General features: G+C 37.5%; 1 protein-coding gene across 1 annotated transcript in view; it reads left to right on the plus strand.

Annotated features, from left to right (window-relative positions):
• Positions 1-2,697: 2,697 nt before the first annotated feature.
• ABCG4 (ATP binding cassette subfamily G member 4) overlaps positions 2,698-25,079 on the plus strand; it is a 44,620-nt gene continuing 22,238 nt past the window's right edge. Inside the window, 5 exon segments of the mRNA XM_053691365.1 lie at positions 2,698-2,937; positions 4,200-4,432; positions 5,503-5,620; positions 14,330-14,462; positions 24,249-24,299. Of these exon segments, the coding sequence (XP_053547340.1) occupies positions 4,228-4,432; positions 5,503-5,620; positions 14,330-14,462; positions 24,249-24,299 (507 nt within the window). The 5' untranslated portion in view covers positions 2,698-2,937; positions 4,200-4,227.

A 25,079-nucleotide genomic window follows, 5' to 3' on the forward strand; every position in this document is an offset into this window, starting at 1 on the left:
AAATTGTCATAAGTAACACCTAATACATTATTTTTAAAGCTTTGAAATGAAGACTTTAAATGCTAAACAGCATTATAAACCTAATAAAATAATCACACAACAAAGAATAAATAATTAAACTAAGTTAAATGAGCAAAAACATTTGCTAAACAGCATTATAAACCTAATAAAATAATCACACAACACAGACTTCACTTGCATTTTTCTGCAAATAGTTCTTTCTATGCATTCCAATCTGGACTGATTTATAGACAGGAAGATCTTGTTCCTTTGAAATCTGCTCAATAGCTCAGGTCTGGTTAAACTGATTAAGTTCAGCTTGCTTGGCTTTGCTGCAACACAAGCGGACAGCTCCGCCTACTGGCTATTTTAATAAATGCACTGCTTCTCAATGCTTTTCAATAGCAGTCACATGACTGGGAAAAAAGGTTGTTATTCTGAAACGGTGTAAATTGAACCGTTGTAAAACGAGGGCCACCTGTATATGTAACATTAAGAGCATTATATACAGTGTCAGGCACTCTAGTGTATGTAACATTAAGAGCATTATATACAGTGTCAGGCACTCTAGTGTATGTAACATTAAGAGCATTATATACAGTGTCAGGCACTCTAGTGTATGTAACATTAAGAGCAGTATATACAGTATCAGGCACTCTAGTGTATGTAACATTAAGAGCATTATATACAGTATCAGGCACTCTAGTGTATGTAACATTCAGAGCATTATATACAGTGTCAGGCACTCTAGTGTATGTAACATTCAGAGCATTATATACAGTATCAGGCACTCTAGTGTATGTAACATTCAGAGCATTATATACAGTATCAGGCACTCTAGTGTATGTAACATTCAGAGCAGTATATACAGTGTCAGGCACTCTAGTGTATGTAACATTCAGAGCATTATATACAGTGTCTGGCACTCTAGTGTATGTAACATTAAGAGCATTATATACAGTATCAGGCACTCTAGTGTATGTAACATTCAGAGCATTATATACAGTGTCTGGCACTCTAGTGTATGTAACATTAAGAGCATTATATACAGTATCAGGCACTCTAGTGTATGTAACATTAAGAGCATTATATACAGTGTCAGGCACTCTAGTGTATGTAACATTCAGAGCATTATATACAGTGTCTGGCACTCTAGTGTATGTAACATTAAGAGCATTATATACAGTATCAGGCACTCTAGTGTATGTAACATTAAGAGCATTATATACAGTATCAGGCACTCTAGTGTATGTAACATTCAGAGCATTATATACAGTGTCAGGCACTCTAGTGTATGTAACATTCAGAGCATTATATACAGTATCAGGCACTCTAGTGTATGTAACATTCAGAGCATTATATACAGTATCAGGCACTCTAGTGTATGTAACATTCAGAGCATTATATACAGTGTCAGGCACTCTAATGTATGTAACATTAAGAGTAGTATATACAGTATCAGGCACTCTAGTGTGTGTAACATTCAGAGCATTATATACAGTGTCAGGCACTCTAGTGTATGTAACATTAAGAGTAGTATATACAGTATCAGGCACTCTAGTGTATGTAACATTCAGAGCAGTATATACAGTATCAGGCACTCTAGTGTATGTAACATTCAGAGCATTATATACAGTATCAGGCACTCTAATGTATGTAACATTCAGAGCATTATATACAGTATCAGGCACTCTAATGTATGTAACATTCAGAGCATTATATACAGTATCAGGCACTCTAGTGTATGTAACATTAAGAGTAGTATATACAGTATCAGGCACTCTAGTGTATGTAACATTCAGAGCATTATATACAGTGTCAGGCACTCTAATGTATGTAACATTAAGAGTAGTATATACAGTATCAGGCACTCTAGTGTGTGTAACATTCAGAGCAGTATATACAGTATCAGGCACTCTAGTGTATGTAACATTAAGAGCAGTATATACAGTATCAGGCACTCTAGTGTATGTAACATTAAGAGTAGTATATACAGTATCAGGCACTCTAGTGTAAGTGGATATATGTAACAACTCTATAGAAGACAAGTCACCCTGCAGCTGATTTTTAGAGCTAGACAAAATCCTACCCATGGCAGTGTTGTGTGTGGGTATCTCTTTTCTATTGACAATTCCCTTATGACCTGTTTATTTCTTCCTATGTAATTCTCTTGGGGATAACATACCATCCTTTTCATTGTTACAACTTTCAATGAATCTTACTTGGCACTGTTTGATATAGACTAGATACACCTGAGACCCATACTGCCTCACACCAATATTTATTACCCCTCTGACAGCTGTGAGCACATTCTACGTATTTACCTTTTTACAAATAAATTGGCTTGACACTTTGTGATCTATTTTGCAGAAATTCTTACTGTTTTACAAAGGCTTCAAACACTGGAATTAAACAAAAAGGAGACAGCTGATAACGAGCCCAATCAAAATAACCATTTAATAGGATACAGACTGGAACTATCACTAGCTGTACTTATTTGGATATAAGATAACTAGGATATAAGCTGTTTTGACACAAATGTTTACATGCCATTGTTTTATGTAATTGGTATCTCTATGTGTAAAGAGTACCTATATTTTATGTAAGTGTCCTGTGCCTTTAAAAGGAGCTGTGTGAAAGCCCAACCTCTCAGCTGCCACATGATGGATCTGCATCAGGACCACGGAATATGGAACATCACTGATCTGCTCTGAATGTCTAAACCAGGACAGGGGTGTTCTCCATCCTAAACATGGGGCAGCATGGTTACCCCAGAGTGCAAAATACTGGGCACAAGCTGACCACAACAGCTTGCCCCCCTGTGTATTGAATCACCCCTGCCCCCAAAATTCCCAAGGGGTTGGGGGGTGGGGGACTATAGCAGCTACTTCAGGAACAAGAGAAGAGGAGACAGCTGTGACCTCCCTTAATCTGAAGGTGAGGACCCTCAATTTTTAGCTGCTGCAGTTCTTCTTGGTGTTTGTGTTTGTAGGGGGGGGGGAGGTATTATGGGTTTGTGTGTGTTGGGGGAGGGGGCTCAATGGCTGACAGGACGGGACTTAGGTATGCTTCCAACAGTGATACATATTGTATGGGTGGGACTGTATTAGGGGGATGGATGAAAGTGTGATTTTATCTACAGACAAAAATAAAAGGATGTGAGGCAGACAGAGGTGGAAAAACACAGGAAGAGTGAGAAAGAGACAGAGAGAAAGGGTGGGATGAATCAAGCAGGAGGGACTGAGAGATATATAGTTATAAGAGAAGCAATTAAAGAGACTGGTGGATATGAGAAGCTGCACAAGGGAGGATACATTAGAGAGATCTCTAAAGGGGCACAGGGTAGGAGACAGGACAGAGACCTGTAGGAGGGGGTTACAGGAGAGGTTTGTAAGGGGTGCAAAGGAGTCAGAAGAGACCTGAATAGGGGGCAGGGAAGAGCTATAGGATAGGACAGAGTGCCAAAGTGTAGGAGCACAAATGATTGAGTGACCTGTAAGATGTATGCATAAGGGAGGGGCAAGAAGGAAACCTGTAAAATACTAAGCATCTTTTTATTGATATAATGGTACCAACTATAAACACTCTGCATGCTATAGTCTTAATGAGTATATCTCTAAAAGCTGTTAATAAACAAGCTGCACATTATATTATTTATCTGCATGCCACACTATATTATAATACAGAGACCATATATACTAATAAGTAATACTGTTGTACTGAAAAATAATTCTAAATATTATACTCCACTCTGTATTGTACAAAGACTGGTGAGTACATTTATGTTGATTTGTCTATTGAAACATCCCTACACGCTGATAATGAGCATACTATATAATGATGAGTACCTATACTCTAATAGCCAACACATTTTATTCTATAATCATTTTAAATATCATAATACTGATAATGAACATGCTGCACTGAACAGCTATTTATCTACTGTTAAAGAGCTTGCTGCACTGTGTAATACTGAGTATCTATGCACATGCTGAGCTGTATAATTATACAAAATATCTCTATATTGATATTAATATTAAATTATACTATGATTTTATACAGTTATAATAAACAAACTGCATTATATTATTATTCTGATTAGATCTAACCTAATACTGAACACACTGCACTCTATAATGTTCCAGAGTAAAAATACACTGCAAAGGATCTCACTACCCTTTATGTTTATTTACTTTCAGATCAGTAGCACTTGTGAATCAGTGGATCATGGCAGACAAAGTGGCCCCCAGTCCTCCTGATGAAGGGCAGCTTGTGCAGGATTCAACACTTCTCAGCACACACCTAAAGAAGGTGGAAAACCATATTACAGATGCACGGCGCTTCTCCCACCTGCCCAAAAGGTCATCTGTGGATATTGAGTTCAAGGATCTGTCCTACTCTGTTAGAGAAGGACCCTGGTGGAGGAAGAGAGGTGACAGTAGAGAATGCAAGTCAGAGAGAATGGAGATGGAAAGAAGCAGGAAAAGAAAGAAATGATTGAGAAACTGTGAGCTGAAAGGATATAGATGTGAGGAGAGATAGCACAGGAGAGATGTAAAGGAGCAGAGAGGATGAGTGGAAAAGTAGGACATGTGAGCATAGGGATATTTAAAGGACAGTAAGCACCTTGTGATTACAAGACCTTTCTGTTGTCCTGCTATAGAAAAACATATCAGACAAGTCTAAAGGTTTTTAAAACAAATTGACATCTTTTTACTGCAATTGTCTTTCAAAAGCCAAACTTCACCCACTATTTGACTTATTTGGAGGGGCCAATCTGTTCTTTAGTCTGCAGACAACAAGGCTAACAACAGTCATAATGCTAGTATTATATTCATTGCTTTATAGTTGTTATCTAATAATGCCAATTAATGAAAGTTATGTAGCAGAGTTAGCCTGGAAAAGTCAACAGGGAGCATTTCAGGATCTGAGAATTAAAAATCTTCAATTTCAGTGTTAATTTACATAAAAGAGGGACACAATAAATAATCAGCGTATATTGCCAAGTTGTTACGCAGAATTAAACATTTTAAATAAAAACCTCAGAGGTATTTACAGTCCCTTTAATGAAGGTAGTATGTTTAAAGGTAAAGAAAAGGTGTGTGTTGGAGAAGGAGACGTTCATAAGAGAAGAGAAACTGGTTAAGTCAGTGATAGAGGCTGGTTAGATGTGTGGTTGGAAGGAAAATTAGATCAGGGTAGTGGATGACATACTTATAATTGAATGTGTAACAGATGGGAGCTTGGGTGTGTGAAAGAGGTGGTGTTTTACATAAAATATAAAAGAATTGAGGGCATTTGACTGATGAAGACAAAGTTGCACTGAGGTTTATACCAGTGAGGTTTGGTGGATGTTGAGTGAGTGAAGTTTCTTGGAGTTGGTTGGGAAAGAGATAAAACATTTAGGTTGGTGGATGAAGAAGGTGACATTGGAGATTATGTCAAAGGGCAATATATTTAAGGCATGTACCACCTCTGACATTCAATTTGACCCCTGCATAGGATACAAAACTCTTCTGAAGTGCTTGTCTGGCAGATTCTGCAGTCAGGAACTTATTGGGATCATGGGACCTTCAGGGGCTGGGAAATCCACACTAATGAATATTTTGGCAGGATACAGGTGAGTCAGGTGAGACACCACACAACACACAAGATTACCCAATAACACACTACAATGCATTGTGTTACACAGTATAATAGAATGTTACACTGTACACACAATTAACATAAATGAATGGGTCTGCTTGGAAGGCTTCAATGACTCAAGTGTGTAACTTCAGATTTCTTATTGGCAACACTCTAGCTGTCACTGTCTTAAATGAAGATATGCATTTACACCAGCAAGAAATAAAAGCTACCTAAAAGAGATATATTTACCCAATATTCTAGTGATGCTTATGAGACAAATACCATGGTCACCAACAGTTTATGTAGAGAAATGAGTTACAGATTCCAATGCATGTCGCGCAGCATTCTAAAATTATATCAAATGTGATTTCCAAATTAAAAGTAGCAGAACAGCCAGGCAAGAAAGCTTGTATTGGGTTTGGCTGATGCCTTGTCTGGTTGGTAACCAATCATCCATTGGCTAGGAAAAAAATCCAAAACAAGAAAAAACTAGATGAAATGTTTCTCTCTCTGATAGAGGAGTTTAACAATGAAGATGGACTTGTCTGCATCTCATTTATTAATAAGACCACTGACACTTTGAAGGATCTAATACCCATAGCATTAGAAGATTTTCAATGGTGCTGACCACAAATGGTGCTGTTGTGAATGGTGTCGATTTTATTTCCATGTTTGCCAAGCACCATTGCGTACCTCTGTATTTCCATATAACATAGTGTGCTGTAGCAGCAGGTATAAATCCTATCAATCAAAACACACACTTGTTTGTGACACACAGCAGTCATTGATGGACAGATACTTTTGTGGTTATAACACATTATACAATATGATAAGCCAGGGTTATAAATTACAGTCCTCAGGACCCTCTAACAAGTTGGCTTTGATGAGAACAAGTTAATTAAAGAGACAGTCTACTCCAGAATTTTTAATGTTTAAAAAGACAGATATTCCCTTTATTACCCATTCCCCAGTTTTGCATAACCAACGCAGTTATATTAATACACATTTTACCTATGTGATTACCTTGTATCTAAGGTAATCACAGAGGTAAAAGCCTTTTGACAGACTTGAGCCAATCAGTGCTGGCTCATAAATAACTCCACAGAAGTGAGCACAATGTTTATCTAAATGGCACACATGAACTAGCGCTGGCAAGCTGTGAAAAACTGACAAAATGCACTGAGATAAAAAGCGGCCATCAAGGGCTTAGAAATTACATATGAGACTACCTACAGTGCCCTCCACTGATATTGGCACCGTTGTTAAATATGAGAAAAATTGTCTTTATTGTTTAAATTTTGATATTTTGATAAAAAAATATACAAATATTCTCTGCTCTTATGGATATCAAACAATTGCAAACACAACAAATAAAAAGAAATCTTTGTTAAAGGGACACTGAACCCACTTTTTTTTTTTCGTGATTCAGATACATCATGCAATTTTAAGGAACATTCTAATTTACTGATATTATCAAATTTTCTTCATTCTCTTGGTATCTTTATTTGACAAGCAAGAATCTAAGTTTAGATGCCAGCCCATTTTTGGTGAACAACCTGGGTTGTTCTTGCTGATTGGTGGATAAATTCACCCACCAATAAACAAGTGCTGTCCGATGTATGAACCAAAAATTATCTGGCTCCTAGTGCCTCCTTGTGCGTGCGATGTGGTGGCGTTAAGCTCCATACCACACAAAAGCCAAGGGCTGAGAATATGTGCTCGTGCAAAAGCCCAATTTTTAATTTTTTGGGGTGTTTTTTTTTTTTTAGATTAGAGCTTTGGGCTTTGAAAAAAAGCTGAATGCCCTTTTAACGGCAATGCAAAAGAGCTAAATGCCCTTTTAAAGGCAATGCCCATACAAATGCCCCTTTAGGGGCAATAGGTAGCTTAGGTTTTTTTTTAGAGTTAGGTCTTTTATTTTGGGGGGTTGGTTGTATGGTGGGTTTTACTGTTGGGGGGACTTTGTATTTTTTTACAGGTAAAAGAGCTGATTTATTTAGGGCAATGCCCAACAATAGGCCCTTTTAAGGTTTTAAGGGCTATTGATAGTTTATTGTAGGCTAGGGGGTGTTTTTATTTTGGGGGGCTTTTTTATTTTTATAGGGCTATTAGATTAGATGTAATTGTTTTTATTTTTGATAATTTTGTTTATTTTTTTGTACTCTTAGTTTTTTGTTTTGTTTTTGTGATTTTAGTGTTAATTATTTTTGGTAAACTTAGATTTTTTAAATTTTTCGTAGGATTTTTTTTTTTAGTTGTAATTTAGAAAAATTTTTTTCGGAATGTTAGTTTTTTTTAAAATTTGTAATTTAGATATTTTAATTGGTAGTATTTTTTATTAGATTAGATTAGTTATGTTAGGTTAATTTATAGTTTAATGTTAGGTTTATTTTTATTTCACAGGTAAGTTTTTATTTATTTAAATAGAGTTATATTGTAATTTTAATTTAAAGTTAGTGGGGTGTTAGGTTTAGGAAAATAATTGTTTAATTTAGTGGCGGCTGTTTAGAGGTTAATAGGTTTATTTAGTGGCGGGGATGTGGGAGACCAGAGGTTTATGGGTTAATATATTTAAATAGTGTTGGCGATGTGGGTGGGCAGCAGATTAGGGGTTAATAAGTTTATTTAATAGCCGCGATGTGGGTGGTCGGCAGATTAGGGGTTAATAGGTTTAATATAGTGTTTGCAATGCAGGAGGGTGGTGGTTTAGGAGTTAATAGGTAGTTTATGGGCGTTAGTGTACTTTGTAACATTTTAGTTATGAGTTTTGTGAAACATTTTTGTTACACAAAATCCATAACTACTGGTCTCAGATGGCGGTATGGATCGTGTCGGTATAGGCTGTAACGCAAGCATTTTAGCCTCACCGCGCAACCTGTAATACCGGCGCTATGAAAATCCCACACAAAAACATCATTTTTTTGAGTGCGCGATTGACGTTATGTTACAGGATAAAATGCTTGTGGTACAGCTATACCGACATGACTCCCAATAGTGCGTTCCTGCTTTTACGCTGAAATTGCCATTTTTTAAGCGTTAAAAGTTGCAACGCAAAACTTGTAATCTAGGTGAATGATAGCAAGAGAACAAAGAAAAATTGATGATAGGAGTAAATTAGAAAATTGCTTAACCCTTTGAGTGCTAAGCACTTTCCCACCTGGGTGCTAATATTTTTTTAACTTTTCTTTTTTCAAGATCCCCAAGACTTACACTGTTGGAAAGGTTAGGCGATTACCTTTCCAACAGTGGGTCTTGGGGGTCTGTAGCTGTTTAGATGCCTGAGATACAGGCTTCTAAGCAGCATGCCCCCTGCTCCTATACTTAACATTGTTAAGTATAAATAAAGTTGCGCGGTGATGTCATCACGTCATTGCGTGTGACATCACCATGCAAAACATGAAGCCCCCGGCAATGTCTGTCATTATATAGGCCCGATCACCGGGGTAGGAGTGGGTGGGAGCCCCCAGATCTTCCTCAGGGTGGGAGAGTGCTAGTGACGGCTCTGAGCCGTCATTAGCACCAGAGTGGGAAACTCTGTGACAGCTCAGAGCCATTATTAACACTCAAGGGGTTAAAATTGCATGCTCTATCTCAATCACGAAAGAAAAAATTTGGGTTCAGTGTCCCTTTAAATATATGTGTGGCACAATTATTGTCACCCCTATGAATTCATATGAGAAAAATATATTTGAACTATATTCCCATTGATATTTTACATTTTTTAGCACACCTGGGTGTCTAGGAACAGGACATTTTTTAACCATGACTTCCTGTTTCACAGGGGTATAAATACGAGGTAACACATAGGCCAAATTCCCTTAGTCATGCATCACAATGGGTAAGACCAAGAAATATTGCTGTGACGTGCGTCAAAAAGATGTTGAGCTTCACAAAATGGGAAGTGGCTATAAGAAAATAGCAAAAGCATTGAAAATGACAATTTCCACCATCAGGGCAATGATTAAGAAGTTCAAGTCAACTGGAAATGTTATAAATCAACCTGGAAGGGGATGTTTGTCTACGGTGTCTCAACGCACTGTGAAGAGGATGGTTCGAGTGGCCAAAATATCTCCAAGGATCACAGCTGGAGAATTGCAGAAGCTAATTGTGTCTTGGAGTCAGATAGTCTCCAAAACTACAATCCGACATCACCTACATCACCATTGTTTGGAAGGGTTTCAAGAAAAAAGCGTCTACTCTCATCCAAAAACAAACTCAAGGGTCTTCAGTTTGCCAGACACTACTGGAAATTCAAATAGGATAGGGTTCTATGGTTAGATGAAACCAAAATAATTTTAATTTTGACTAAACTGTCCCTTTAACCACAATTACTTAGCAGTGATTTTTTTACACCCTGCTAATTTGGTCTAATGTTGCAATAAACTACAATACAATATCACACACTCTGTTATATACAATATGTTAAAACCCTTATATTCAGTAGAATATTTCGGTTAGGTACTGTCCTAGGGAGAAATGATTCCCTAGCAATATTAAGTTTTTATTTACCAGACAGGTATAAACACTTTCCTACCAGGGATATAAAGAAGAGAAATTAACAACTTTGTACCAGTCAATGAAATTCCACTGGATAACATTTTGGGCCCCTTTTCTTCTAGACATACAAAGAAGAATGATTGAACATTTCTCTCCAGATAGGGAATTTGAATTATTAACTACTTTCTACTGCTAGAGAAAATGGGGCCGATTTATGAAAGTGCGAGCGGGCATAATACAATGTAGCGTATCATGTCCGCCGCACATCGATAAATGCTGACAGCATACGCTTTTGGCATTTATCATTGCACAAGCAGTTCTTGTAAACTGCTGAACTGAAGGCTTGCGCAGAAACAGGGGCATCAAGCCCCATTTGTAGCTTGATAATTCGGCCCCAATGTTTTAACCATCAGGTTGCCAACTTTTTTTAAGGAAATAAGGGAGAATAGGGAATCAACAAATTCCACATAGGAAATAGACAAATTAACTGTTACCGACCCCCCTCCCCCACTTTATTTTACAATTTGATAGTTTGTTACAACAAAATCCTTCATAAAAATCATCTTCATTCACACAGTCTACCTTAATAAATTCAACCACTTTTTGCAAATATGTAATTATATTTCTTATTTAAAGCACAGTTGGAGTAAAGACATTAAATTACCAGATACATCAAAATGATTAAAAATGTAAACAATTCTTTTATCTGAGCCATTCTCATGATGTCCTTAGTTGAAAAACATATCTAGTTAGGCTCAAAAGCTGGGAGATAGCTACTGATTGGTGGCTGCACATATAAGCCTCTTGTGATTGGCTTACAAATGTTTTCAGCTAGTTCCCAGTAATGCATTGCTGCTTCTTCATGAAAGGATTCCAAGAGAATGAAGTAAAATGGATCAAATAAGTCATTTGGAAAGATGTTTACATTTGTATGCTCTATCTGAATCACAAAAGAAATTGTTTGGGTTTAATGTCCCATTAACCCCCTTTCTACCAGACACATACATTACAACAATTAACTCTTTCATGACAGACAGATATACTGTTTAACCCCTTCATGTCAGGCTCATACAACGCTCACCAAATCATGGTACACAACACCCATGCATAATGATGCCTCTATTATCTCCATTCTTCAGCTCCCAACTTCGGTGCCATGCAGTCAAATACTCTTTATGAACAACCCAATGCAAAACAAGCAAGTCATTTTTTAATGGAGGTCTAATTGCAATGACCTGGATCAAGCTGGGGTGGGGTTGCAATGCACTTCCCTCAATATCTACTATACTAACATCTACTGCTATAGGTTTAAGCATTGTCAAATGAGCTTGGCATGTGTGTATCTGGCATGAAAGCTTTAACTATTGTCATCTATGTGCCAGGCAGAAAGGCGTTAATAACTGTAATATATATGTCTGGTAGAAAGGAAGCAAATATGATATAAAATATGTGGAGTGGGAAGGGAGGCAACATTTTATGTGCTTAAAAAGGGACAGTCAAGTCCAAAAAAAACCTTTCATGATTAAAATAGGGAATGTAATTTTGAACAACTTTCCAATTTACTTTTATCACCAATTTTGCTTTATTCTCTTGCTATTCTTAGTTGAAAGCTAAACCTAGGAGGTTCATATGCTAATTTCATACAGGGAGTGCAGAATTATTAGGCAAATGAGTATTTTGACCACATCATCCTCTTTATGCATGTTGTCTTACTCCAAGCTGTATAGGCTCGAAAGCCTACTACCAATTAAGCATATTAGGTGATGTGCATCTCTGTAATGAGAAGGGGTGTGGTCTAATGACATCAACACCCTATATCAGGTGTGCATAATTATTAGGCAACTTCCTTTCCTTTGGCAAAATGGGTCAAAAGAAGGACTTGACAGGCTCAGAAAAGTCAAAAATAGTGAGATATCTTGCAGAGGGATGCAGCACTCTTAAAATTGCAAAGCTTCTGAAGCGTGATCGTCGAAAAATCAAGCGTTTCATTCAAAATAGTCAACAGGGTCGCAAGAAGCGTGTGGAAAAACCAAGGCGCAAAATAACTGCCCATGAACTGAGAAAAGTCAAGCGTGCAGCTGCCAAGATGCCACTTGCCACCAGTTTGGCCATATTTCAGAGCTGCAACATCACTGGAGTGCCCAAAAGCACAAGGTGTGCAATACTCAGAGACATGGCCAAGGTAAGAAAGGCTGAAAGACGACCACCACTGAACAAGACACACAAGCTGAAATGCCAAGACTGGGCCAAGAAATATCTCAAGACTGATTTTTCTAAGGTTTTATGGACTGATGAAATGAGAGTGAGTCTTGATGGGCCAGATGGATGGGCCCGTGGCTGGATTGGTAAAGGGCAGAGAGCTCCAGTCCGACTCAGACGCCAGCAAGGTGGAGGTGGAGTACTGGTTTGGGCTGGTATCATCAAAGATGAGCTTGTGGGGCCTTTTCGGGTTGAGGATGGAGTCAAGCTCAACTCCCAGTCCTACTGCCAGTTTCTGGAAGACACCTTCTTCAAGCAGTGGTACAGGAAGAAGTCTGCATCCTTCAAGAAAAACATGATTTTCATGCAGGACAATGCTCCATCACACGCGTCCAAGTACTCCACAGCGTGGCTGGCAAGAAAGGGTATAAAAGAAGAAAATCTAATCACATGGCCTCCTTGTTCACCTGATCTGAACCCCATTGAGAACCTGTGGTCCATCATCAAATGTGAGATTTACAAGGAGGGAAAACAGTACACCTCTCTGAACAGTGTCTGGGAGGCTGTGGTTGCTGCTGCATGCAATGTTGATGGTGAACAGATCAAAACACTGACAGAATCCATGGATGGCAGGCTTTTGAGTGTCCTTGCAAAGAAAGGTGGCTATATTGGTCACTGATTTGTTTTTGTTTTGTTTTTGAATGTCAGAAATGTATATTTGTGAATGTTGAGATGTTATATTGGTTTCACTGGTAAAAATAAATAATTGAAATGGGTATATATTTGTTTTTTGTTAAGTTGCCTAATAATTATGCACAGTAATAGTCACCTGCACACACAGATATCCCCCTAAAATAGCTATAACTAAAAACAAACTAAAAACTACTTCCAAAACTATTCAGCTTTGATATTAATGAGTTTTTTGGGTTCATTGAGAACATGGTTGTTGTTCAATAATAAAATTAATCCTCAAAAATACAACTTGCCTAATAATTCTGCACTCCCTGTAGACCTTGAAGACTGCCTCTAATCTGAAAGCATTTTGACCACTAGAGGGTATTAGTTCATGTGTTTCATATAGATAACATTGAGCTCATGCACGTGAAGTTACCCTGGAGTGAGCACTGACTGGCTAAAATTCAAGTTTGTCAAAAGAACTGGGGCAGTCTGCAGAGGCTTAGATACAAGGTAATCACAGAGGTAAAAAGTGTATTTCTATAACAGTGTTGGTTATGCAAAACTGGGGAATGGGTAATAAAGGGATCATCTTTCATTTTAAACAGCAAAAATTCTGGTGTTGACTGCCCCTTTAAGGCATCACAAATCTAAAAATATAATATACTCCTACTTATTTAAATTTAAAGGGATATAAACCCATTTTTTTTCTTTCATGATTCAGATAGAGCATGCAATTTTAAGCAAATTTCTAGTTTGCTTCTATTATAATTTTCTCTTTGTTCTGTTGGTATCTTTATTTGAAAAGCAGAAATGTACGCTTAGGAGCCGGCCCATTTTTTGTTTTGCACCTGGGTAGTGCTTGCTGATTGGTGCTAAATGTATCTGAATCATGAAAGAAAAAAAATTGGGTTTCATATCCCTTTAAAGTACTGTATCTTAGAATTCTACCATATACCATATACAGCCTGTACCTAAAATATATCAACACTGTACCATACATTTGATGTATCTACAAATGATCCAGTTTATCACCCTATGTATTTTATATATTTCAGTGCTCCTACTGTACACATAAAATCTCAGCACTCCCCATATATCCAATATATCTGGTATATTTTAGCACTCCCCATGTTTGCAACATATAATACTTTACTATGCAATATAATCTTCTTGCTATGCATGCATTCTATATACCTCAACATTCAGCACTTGAGTATATGTCATCAATACATCCATACCTTATTTGTATATTTTTGTTAGTAAAATGGTATTACTATTCTTAAATGACATGGAAAACATTCAATTTATTGTAACATATATGTTGCAGGGACAGCGGCATGACAGGTCAGGTTCTGGTGAATGAGAAAGTGAGGGATCGCCGCAAATTCCGGAAAATGTCATGTTACATCATGCAGGATGACATGTTATTGCCACATCTCACTGTTAAAGAAGCCATGATGGTGAGTGACTGGGGTTCCCAGGAGCCAATTAGAAGAGGTTAATTCAAAATATCAATGAAGTCCATCATAAGAAACATATTACCAGCTTGGTTGCCAAAGGCAGCTGCAAGTAATAACCTTGTAAATGTGGGTTTGAAGGGGTTGAAACCTATGCTTTGTCAGTTCCTAATTGTTATGAATCATGTCAGACTAATTTTTTATTAATTTATTTCTATATATGCTGGTCTTTCATTTGGGTAGACCCTGAGCACCAGTTATAACTGCAGTTTTGTGGGATTGTAAGTGGTAGAACTACATGTATATAGCTTATAAGTGCATATATGATGACACGTGATATAACTGATCTCATCATATGGAATTATAGACAATATACCCAAGGGGTAGGTATGGTCTGCAGAATAACAGAGGGGAAAGACAAAGAGGCTGGAATATTGGGCCTATATCCCATGCTGTGCTACAGCAAAAATTTGTGCTTTCAATTTATAGTGCAGTGGTTCAATTTTACTGACCAGTCCAGATGCTCAGGCTGCAAATCTTTAGTGAATGCTCACTAGTAGAGGCACCTGGTGGCTAGTTATAATAAAGAGTTTGATAGTGAAGTTTCTGTTCTAATTAGCTATAGAGAAAATTGAAGAAGAAGAAAAGCGAACAGAGAGTAGAGCACTCGCAAACCAAATTCACGACAATTACTGGTAATGTCAAAAGAATGCTGGGATTCGCAAACTGTAGAACGAAAAATGTTGTATATTGCCTTTTATGTGTCTGTGGAAAAAGGTATATAGGTATTACTACACGCGAATTACGCACAAGATTAGGGGAACATGTTAACAGCATTAAGAACTGCTTAAAGGACAAAGAAAACAATAAGAATCTCACCCCTGTGGCTAAACATTATTTGAAAAGATATGGAATAAAACCTGATTTGAAAGTATGCGTTTTACAGGTCATTAAACCTGGTATCAGAGGTGGCGATATAGAAACGATGCTACTACAGGCGGAATGTAGGTGGATTTTCTGGCTAAATACCCTAGTACCAAATGGTTTGAATGAACAAGATGGATATAACACCTATCTATAACAATAAACAATATCCAAACTGGTTATGAGAATAGGTTATGATATGGGAGCCTTTGTTGTTATTTTATATATATATTTTTTGATCAGTATATTGATAACACCGTATCCAAGGATAACAATGAGTTTGGACAAAACTGCCTAAGTCATCATATAATTATAGAAACCTAATAATAAAAACATTTTGCTACGTACACTGCTCCCTGTATTTGATATGTACTCTTTTTGAAATGAATGAGTATCAAACCCTGACTCTCATGTAAAGACAATTTACTGAAAAGAAATGTCTATTGCTATTTTCTCTTTGACATTAATAGATTTCTTGTTGACATTAATAGATTTTACACCAAATTTTGTCCAAACATAAGATATCTAATTGGCTTTCAAGTACTGTAAATTGTCATAAATTGCCCCCAACTCTATTGACACTGTTTCAGTACAGTCGCTCCACATGTATTATTACCACACTTTAGGATTGTCAAGTGACATGTAAATATCCAAAAACAAAACAACCTTTGTGGATGGGTCTTATAAGAATATATGACCACTTGAATTGCAGAATATATCTTGTGTAGGATATTAAAAAACAAATAACCACTACGATCAGTTTAATGACAGGTATACGTTTGTCATTTGACCCGTATATATAGGGCTTAACACTACTTTGAGACATCATTGCGTATTTACATGCTTATTTTCATCCAATGATTGAATCCTAGTAATCATTATAAATTGTTCCCTATCTTACGTGCTATTTATGATGAAGTATAATTTCTGCAGCATCACTACACACTTGAAATATTATGTAAGATGTAACATCTAATAAGAAAGGAATGTTATTTTGGCTTTGAGTCATAAAGATATCTGACCTCTTTACTTTGTTATATATATGTTTTCTGTGAGAATGTTGTTTTAATAAAATGATCGACATACTACAATCAGTCTAAGCACATAGATTTGTTTGTTTACTGTTCCTTATACAGTAGAGACTAAACCCTACTTGATCGCATTCGTGTCCAAATACTGTTATGTTATTAATTTCAACAATCTTACTCTACACTGTGACGGAGCATAACCGCTCCCTCCCCTAACATATTGACACTACCCCCTGCTTTTGATCTTGTGACATGCAACTGCCCAATAACGGGAGGACGACTTGGATTGGCTCACACGGAGGTGTGAACGATTTGCAAGATATGATTGGTTATCTTTGATATATAGGCTATGTGGCTATAATCAGTCCGGTTAGCCTTTGAGAAAGTCAAGTCAGGCGAAATGCGCATGAGGCGCCATTACGGCTGTACTATCTACTAAGTGTACATATGCTGTTCACACGGAAATAGCCATTTCATTATATTATAACCAAGGATTGGGCAGATTAATTTTGATTTGAACCTACACTTAATAGTTTATTTGTTTGAGGCTATACCTCTTGCTATTGGTACGTTTGTGTAGATTCAGTAACCCATGGGTCTGTAACTTCTGCTCTTACCCTTTACATAATTTTGTGCCTTTTATAATATAACTAATCAGTGTGTGTGTACCTACGCTATCTATACCTTCCCCACTGTTTTATTGTAACAATATTTGTGTTACTAGTGATTGATTTGGACAGACTCATACCGGTCCAGTATTGCACCAGAGAGTATAAATATCTTTGAGGTCAATCCTCTTTTTTAGATAGATTCTGTGCAATCCGTGAACCGTGTTTGGTGTGTCTCTGCCCAAATTCCTCTTACTCACTTATTTTGTTCTGTAATTATTACATTTCTTGGGGCAATTGTAGATAGACAGCCATCCATTATGTGTGTATTTTAATCTAAGTATTATTTACTACTTATATAATAGTTTTTATTTTTTCACATAATAAATGTTAAGTTTTAATGATGTTTACCTACACTGAATAGCCATCTATGCTAATTTGGTTTGCGAGTGCTCTACTCTCTGTTCACTTTTCTTCTTCAATTGTCTCTATATTTATATGAACAGTGAGCACCCTCCCCACTCTCAATACATTTACCCAATGTATTAAACTATATATCAGTTTGATTATCTCAATATTTTGGGAGATTATATTTCTATTGTGGAATATAGATAGCAATTTAATATCAGACGGGGAATTGTTATAAATACTTTAATCACTATTATCCAATTTCTTTCATGTAATTAGCAAGAGTCCATGAGCTAGTGACGTATGGGATATACATTCCTACCAGGAGGGGCAAAGTTTCCCAAACCTTAAAATGCCTATAAATACACCCCTCACCACACCCACAATTCAGTTTTACAAACTTTGCCTCCGATGGAGGTGGTGAAGTAAGTTTGTGCTAGATTCTACGTTGATATGCGCTCCGCAGCAAGTTGGAGCCCGGTTTTCCTCTCAGCGTGCAGTGAATGTCAGAGGGATGTGAGGAGAGTATTGCCTATTTGAATGCAGTGATCTCCTTCTAAGGGGTCTATTTCATAGGTTCTCTGTTATCGGTCGTAGAGATTCATCTCTTTCCTCCCTTTTCAGATCGACGATATACTCTTATATATACCATTACCTCTGCTGATTCTCGTTTCAGTACTGGTTTGGCTATCTGCTATATGTAGATGAGTGTCCTGGGGTAAGTAAGTCTTATTTTCTGTGACACTCCTAGCTATGGTTGGGCACTTTGTTTATAAAGTTCTAAATATATGTATTCAAACATTTATTTGCCTTGACTCAGAATGTTCAACTTTCCTTATTTTTCAGACAGTCAGTTTCATATTTGGGATAATGCATTTTAATTTAACATTTTTTACCTTAAAATTTGACTTTTTCCCTGTGGGCTGTTAGGCTCGCGGGGGCTGAAAATGCTTCATTTTATTGCGTCATTCTTGGCGCAGACTTTTTTGGCGCAAAAATTCTATTTCCGTTTCCGGCGTCATACGTGTCGCCGGAAGTTGCGTCATTCTTTGACGTTATTTTGCGCCAAAAATGTCGGCGTTCCGGATGTGGCGTCATTTTTGGCGCCAAAAAGCATTTAGGCGCCAAATAATGTGGGCGTCTTATTTGGCGCGAAAAAATATGGGCGTCACTTTTGTCTCCACATTATTTAAGTCTCATTTTTTATTGCTTCTGGTTGCTAGAAGCTTGTTCTTTGGCATTTTTTCCCATTCCTGAAACTGTCATTTAAGGAATTTGATCAATTTTGCTTTATATGTTGTTTATTTCTTTTACATATTGCAAGATGTTCCACGTTGCAACTGAGTCAGAAGTTACTTCAGGAAAGTCACTGCACAGTGCTGGAGCTACCAAGCTAAGTGTATCTCCTATAAACTTTTGGTATCTGTTTCTCCAGCTGTTATTTGTATTGCATGTCATGTCAAACTTATTAATGCAGATAAAATTTCCTTTAGTACTGTTACATTACCTGTTGCTGTTCCATCAACATCTAATTTTCAGAGTGTTCCTGATAACATAAGAGATTTTATTTTTTAAATCCATTAAGAAGGCTATGTCTGTTATTTCTCCTTCTAGTATACATAAAAGTCTTTTAAAACTTCTCTTTTTTCAGATGAATTTTTAAATGAACATCATCATTCTGATACTGATAATGGTTCTTCTGGTTCAGAGGTTTCTGTCTCAGAGGTTGATGCTGATAAATCTTTGTATTTGTTCAAGATGGAATTTATTCGTTCTTTACTTAAAGAAGTGTTATTTGCATTAGAAATAGAGGATTCTGGTCCTCTTGATTCTAAATGTAAACGTTTAAATAAGGTTTTTAAATCTCCTGTAGTTATTCCAGAAGTGTTTTATCTCCCTGATGCTATTTCTGAAGTAATTTCCAGGGAATGGAATAATTTGGGTAATTTATTTACTCCTTCTAGACGTTTAAGCAAATTATATCCTGTGCCATCTGACAGATTAGAGTTTTTTGAGACAAAAATCCCTAAGGTTATGGGGCTATCTCTACTCCTGCTAATGTACTACTATTCCTACGGCAGATAGTACTTCATTTAAGGATCCTTTAGATAGGAAAATTGAATCCTTTCTAAGAAAAGCTTACTTATGTTCAGGTAATCTTCTTAGACCTGCTATATTTTTAGCGGATGTTGCTGCAGCTTCAACTTTTTGATTAGAAGCTTTAGAGCAACAAGTAACAGATCATAATTTTATAGCATTATTATTATTCTATAACATGCTAATAATTTTATTGGTGATACCATCTTTTGATATCATTAGAGTTGATGTCAGGTATATGTCTCTAGCTATTTTAGCTAGAGAAGCTTTATGGATTAAACTTGGAATGCTGACATGTCTTCTAAGTCATCTTTGCTTTCCCTTTCTTTCCAGGGTAAATAATCATTTTAGTTCCTTTCCTTACAAGGAACAAAAGCCTGATCCTTCATCCTCAGGAGCGGTATCAGTTTGGAAACTATTTCCAGTTTGGAATATATCCAAGCCTTATAGAAACCTATAGCCAGCTCCTAAGTACCTATGAAGGTGCGACCCTTATTCCAGCTCAGCTGGTATGGGGCAGATTACGTTTTCTTCAAAGAAATTTGGATCAATTCCGTTCTTAATCTCTGGTTTCAGAAACATTGTTTCAGAAAGGTACAGAATTGGCTTCAAGTTAAGGCCTCCTGCTAAGAGATTCTTTTCTTTCCCGTGTCCCAGTTAACACAGCAAAGGCTCAGCATTTCTGTAATGTGTTTCAGATCTAGAGTTGGCTGGAGTATTTATGCCAGTTCCAGTTCTGGAACAGGGGCTGGGGTTTTATTTTATCTCTTCATTTGTACCAAAGAAGGTCAATTCCTTCAGACCAGTTCCGGATCTGTCATTATTGAATCGTTATGTTAGGATACCAACATTCAAGATGGTTACTGTAGGACTATCCTGCCTTTTGTTTAGCAAGGGCATTATATGTCTACAATAGATTTACAGGATGTGTATCTGCATATTCCGATTCATCCAGATCACTTTTAGTGTCTGAGATTCTCTTTTTAGACAAGCATTACCAGTTTTGTGGCTCTACCGTTTGGCCTAGCCTCAGTTCCAAGAATTTTTTTCAAAGGTTCTCGGTGCCCCTTTTTTCTGTAATCAGAGAATAGGGTTTTGGTATTTCCTTATTTGGACGATATCTTGGTACTTGCTCAGTCTTCTCATTTTCGAAGAATCTCATACGAATCGACTTGTGTTGTTTCTTCAATTTCATGGTTGGAGGATCAATTTACCATTCAGTTCATTGATTCCTCAGACAAGGGTAACCTTTTTAGGTTTCTAGATAAATTCAGTGTCTATGACTCTGTCCTTGTCAGACAAGAGAAGTTTAACATTGATATCAGCTTGTCAAAACCTTCAGTCACAATCATTCCCTTTGGTAGCCTTATGCATGGAAATGTTGGGTCTTAGGACTGCCGCATCAGATGCGATCTCCTTTGCTCGTTTTCACATGCGACCTCTTCAGCTCTGTATGCTGACCCAATGGTGCAGGGATTACTCAAAGATATCTCAATTAATATCTTTAAACCGATTTTACAACACTCTCTGACATGGTGGACAGATCACCATCGTTTAGTTCAGGGGGCTTCTTTGTTCTTCCGACCTGGACTATAATCTCAACAGATGCAAGTCTTACAGGTTGGGGAGCTGTGTGGGGGTATCTGACGGCACAAGGGGTTTGGGAATCTCAGGAGGTGAGATTTCCGATCAATATTTTGGAACTCCGTGCAATTTTCAGAGCTCTTCAGTCTTGGCCTCTTCTCAAGAGAGAGTTGTTCATTTGTTTTCAGATAGACAATGTCACAACTGTGGCATACATCAATCATCAAGGAGGGACTCACAGTCCTCTGGCTATGAAAGAAGTATCTCGAATTTTGGTTTGGGCGGAATCCAGCTCCTGTCTAATCTCTGCGGTTCATATCCCAGGTATGGACAATTGGAAAGCGGATTATCTCAGTCGCCAAACGTTGCATCCGGGCGAATGGTCTCTTCACCCAGAGGTATTTCTTCAGATTGTTCAAATGTGGGAACTTCCAGAAATAGATCTGATGGCTTCTCATCTAAACAAGAAACTTCCCAGGTATCTGTCCAGATCCCGGGATCCTCAGGCGGAGGCAGTGGATGCATTATCACTTCCTTGGAAGTATCATCCTGCCTATATCTTTCCGCCTCTAGTTCTTCTTCCAAGAGTAATCTCCAAGATTCTGAAGGAATGCTCGTTTGTTCTGCTGGTAGCTCCGGCATGGCCTCACAGGTTTTGGTATGCGGATCTTGTCCGGATGGCCTCTTGCCAACCGTGGACTCTTCCGTTAAGACCAGACCTTTTGTCTCGAGGTCCTTTTTTCCATCAGGATTTGAAATCCTTAAATTTAAAGGTATGGAGATTGAACGCTTGATTCTTGGTCAAAGAGGTTTCTCTGACTCTGTGATTAATACTATGTTACAGGCTCGTAAATCTGTATCCAGAGAGATATATTATAGAGTCTGGAAGACTTATATTTCTTGGTGTCTTTCTCATCATTTTTCTTGGCATTCTTTTAGAATACCGAGAATATTTCAGTTTCTTCAGGATGGTTTAGATAAGGGTTTGTCCGCAAGTTCCTTGAAAGGTCAAATCTCTGCTCTTTCTGTTCTTTTTCACAGACAGATTGCTATTCTTCCTGATATTCATTGTTTTGTACAAGCTTTGGTTCGTATAAAGCCTGTCATTAAGTCAATTTCTCCTCCTTGGAGTTTGAATTTGGTTCTGGGGGCTCTTTAAGCTCCTCCATTTGAACCTATGCATTCATTGGATATTAAATTACTTTCTTGGAAAGTTTTGTTCCTTTTGGCTATCTCTTCTGCCAGAAGAGTTTCTGAATTATCTGCTCTTTCTTGTGAGTCTCCTTTTCTGATTTTTCATCAGGATAAGGCGGTGTTGCGAACTTCTTTTGAATTTTTACCTAAGTTGTGAATTCCAACAACATTAGTAGAGACATTGTGGTTCCTTCATTATGTCTTAATCCTAAGAATTCTAAGGAGAAATCGTTGCATTCTTTGGATGTTATTAGAGCTTTGAAATATTATGTTGAAGCTACTAAGTCTTTCTGAAAGACTTCAAGTTTATTTGTTATCTTTTCCGGTTTTAGAAAGGCCAGAAAACTTCTGCCATTTCTTTGGCATCTTGGTTGAAATCTTTAATTCATCTTGCCTATGTTGAGTCGGGTAAGACTCCGCCTCATAGGATTACAGCTCATTCTACTAGGTCAGTTTCTACTTCCTGGGCGTTTAGGAATGAAGCTTCGGTTGATCAGATTTGCAAAGCGGCAACTTGGTCCTCTTCGCATACTTTTACCAAATTCTACCATTTTGTTGTATTTTCTTCTTCTGAAGCAGTTTTTGGTAGAAAAGTACTTCAGGCAGCGTTTTCAGTTTGAATCTTCTGCTTATGTTTTTTCATTAAACTTTATTTTGGGTGTGGATTATTTTCAGCAGGAATTGGCTGTCTTTATTTTATCCCTCCCTCTCTAGTGACTCTTGTGTGGAAAGATCCACATCTTGGGTAGTCATTATCCCATACGTCACTAGCTCATGGACTCTTGCTAATTACATGAAAGAAAACATAATTTATGTAAGAACTTACCTGATAAATTCATTTCTTTCATATTAGCAAGAGTCCATGAGGCCCGCCCTTTTTTTGTGGTGGTTATGATTTTTTTGTATAAAGCACAATTATTCCAATTCCTTATTTTATATGCTTTCGCACTTTTTTCTTATCACCCCACTTCTTGGCTATTCGTTAAACTGAATTGTGGGTGTGGTGAGGGGTGTATTTATAGGCATTTTAAGGTTTGGGAAACTTTGCCCCTCCTGGTAGGAATGTATATCCCATACGTCACTAGCTCATGGACTCTTGCTAATATGAAAGAAATGAATTTATCAGGTAAGTTCTTACATAAATTATGTTTTTTTATTCAACTAATTAGCTATAGCCCTAGTACCATTATTATAGCACTTTAAAAAGTATATACCCCAATGCCCCCTAAGCCCCCTGTTCAAAAAAACAATAACAGAGACTGACTCTGTAGCAACTTAAGTGCTAGGGTTTTTGCATAAGGGGGCTCACAGTTTGTGGACTGATGGTTTGGGTTCAAAGGCATTCATAGACTGATGGTTTGGGTTCAAAGGCATTGGGAGCCCCACAGAGGACTGTAATTTAAACATTTTTTACCAGTAGTTTTCATCTTTAGGCCTTGATAAATCTTTAAAAATGTTGTTCAAATCCTAATGGTACACAATAAGTGTAGCACAATGAAGGGGTATTGTAGTGACAGCTTTATGATGCAGCTCTGTAATGCTGTAGCAGATTGTATACAAAGTAGAGGGGGTTGCTACTTATCACTACATGGCTTGTGCTGCCATATATGGCACTCCAGGTGTAATCCCTAGCAATGCAAGTAAGAACTATTACGTTTTAGCTTGGACTCTAGTCTCAGATCTTATTGTAAACTTGCAATGTCCCCAATGAATAATATTATTGTGTTGAGTAGAGATGAGTTAATACCCAATACTTACATTATTCTATATTGCACATAAATAAAAGGAAAAATAAGGGAAAGGCACAAATGGGTATATGTTCAGCAGTACTGAGTGAAAGAATAATAATTCCTGGTCAAACTGAAGCTGACATACAGTAAGATATAATATGCAGTTAGAGCAAGAGTTTGCAAATCACTGAATCTAAAAACTATTTTTACACTCAGGTTTCCACCAATTTGAAGCTCAATGAAAAGCTGGAGGTGAAAAAGAAACTGGTAAGTGTTGGTTTTACATATCTGGGATACAGTCTATGGGGCATATTTATCACGCTCTGTATGGAGCTTGATGCCCCGTGTTTGGCTTGCAGAAAATATGAAGCAGCAGTCTAAACACCACTGCTCCATAACCTGTCTGCCTGCTCTGAGGCGGCGGACAGAAATCAACCTGATCGAATACGATTGGGTTGATTGACACCCCCTGCTTCTGCAGGGGGGGGGTATTGCACCAGCAGTTCACAAGAACTGCTGGTGCAATGATAAATGCAGAGAGCGCATGCTGTCGGCATTTATCAATTTGCAGCGGACACGATACACTACATCGTATCATGTCCGCTCGCACTATAATAAATTGACATCTATATGTTCTCCATGTTAGAGAGCATAGGCATGTGAATACAGATTGATAGAAGTAGAGATTTACATGAGTGTCCAAACCAATAAAGTCTTAGAACAATGCTCTATCACTAAGGGCCTGATATTCAAAACCTTGCTGCTCAGGTGAGATGATCTAAGAAGTCTTGTTGGTACGGCGAGGCCCTTAAAAAAACATTAGAAACAGAAATTTTATCTTGAGAAGTATTTATGTTGCTATGTAGTGTTCTTTGTGTGAAACAGAAAATCCTACATTACAATACAAGGTCTAAAAACAATCCCAAAGATTTTTCATGATTTCTCTCCATGCCGGCGAGGTTTTTTTATATCAGGCCCTAACACACAGCACTTGTCTATTAATTCTTAGCACTTGATTCATGTTTAGGCTTTGCATTTCCAAAACAT

The sequence above is a fragment of the Bombina bombina genome, chromosome 8, assembly GCF_027579735.1.
Source record: "Bombina bombina isolate aBomBom1 chromosome 8, aBomBom1.pri, whole genome shotgun sequence".
Lineage (NCBI taxonomy): Eukaryota > Metazoa > Chordata > Amphibia > Anura > Bombinatoridae > Bombina > Bombina bombina.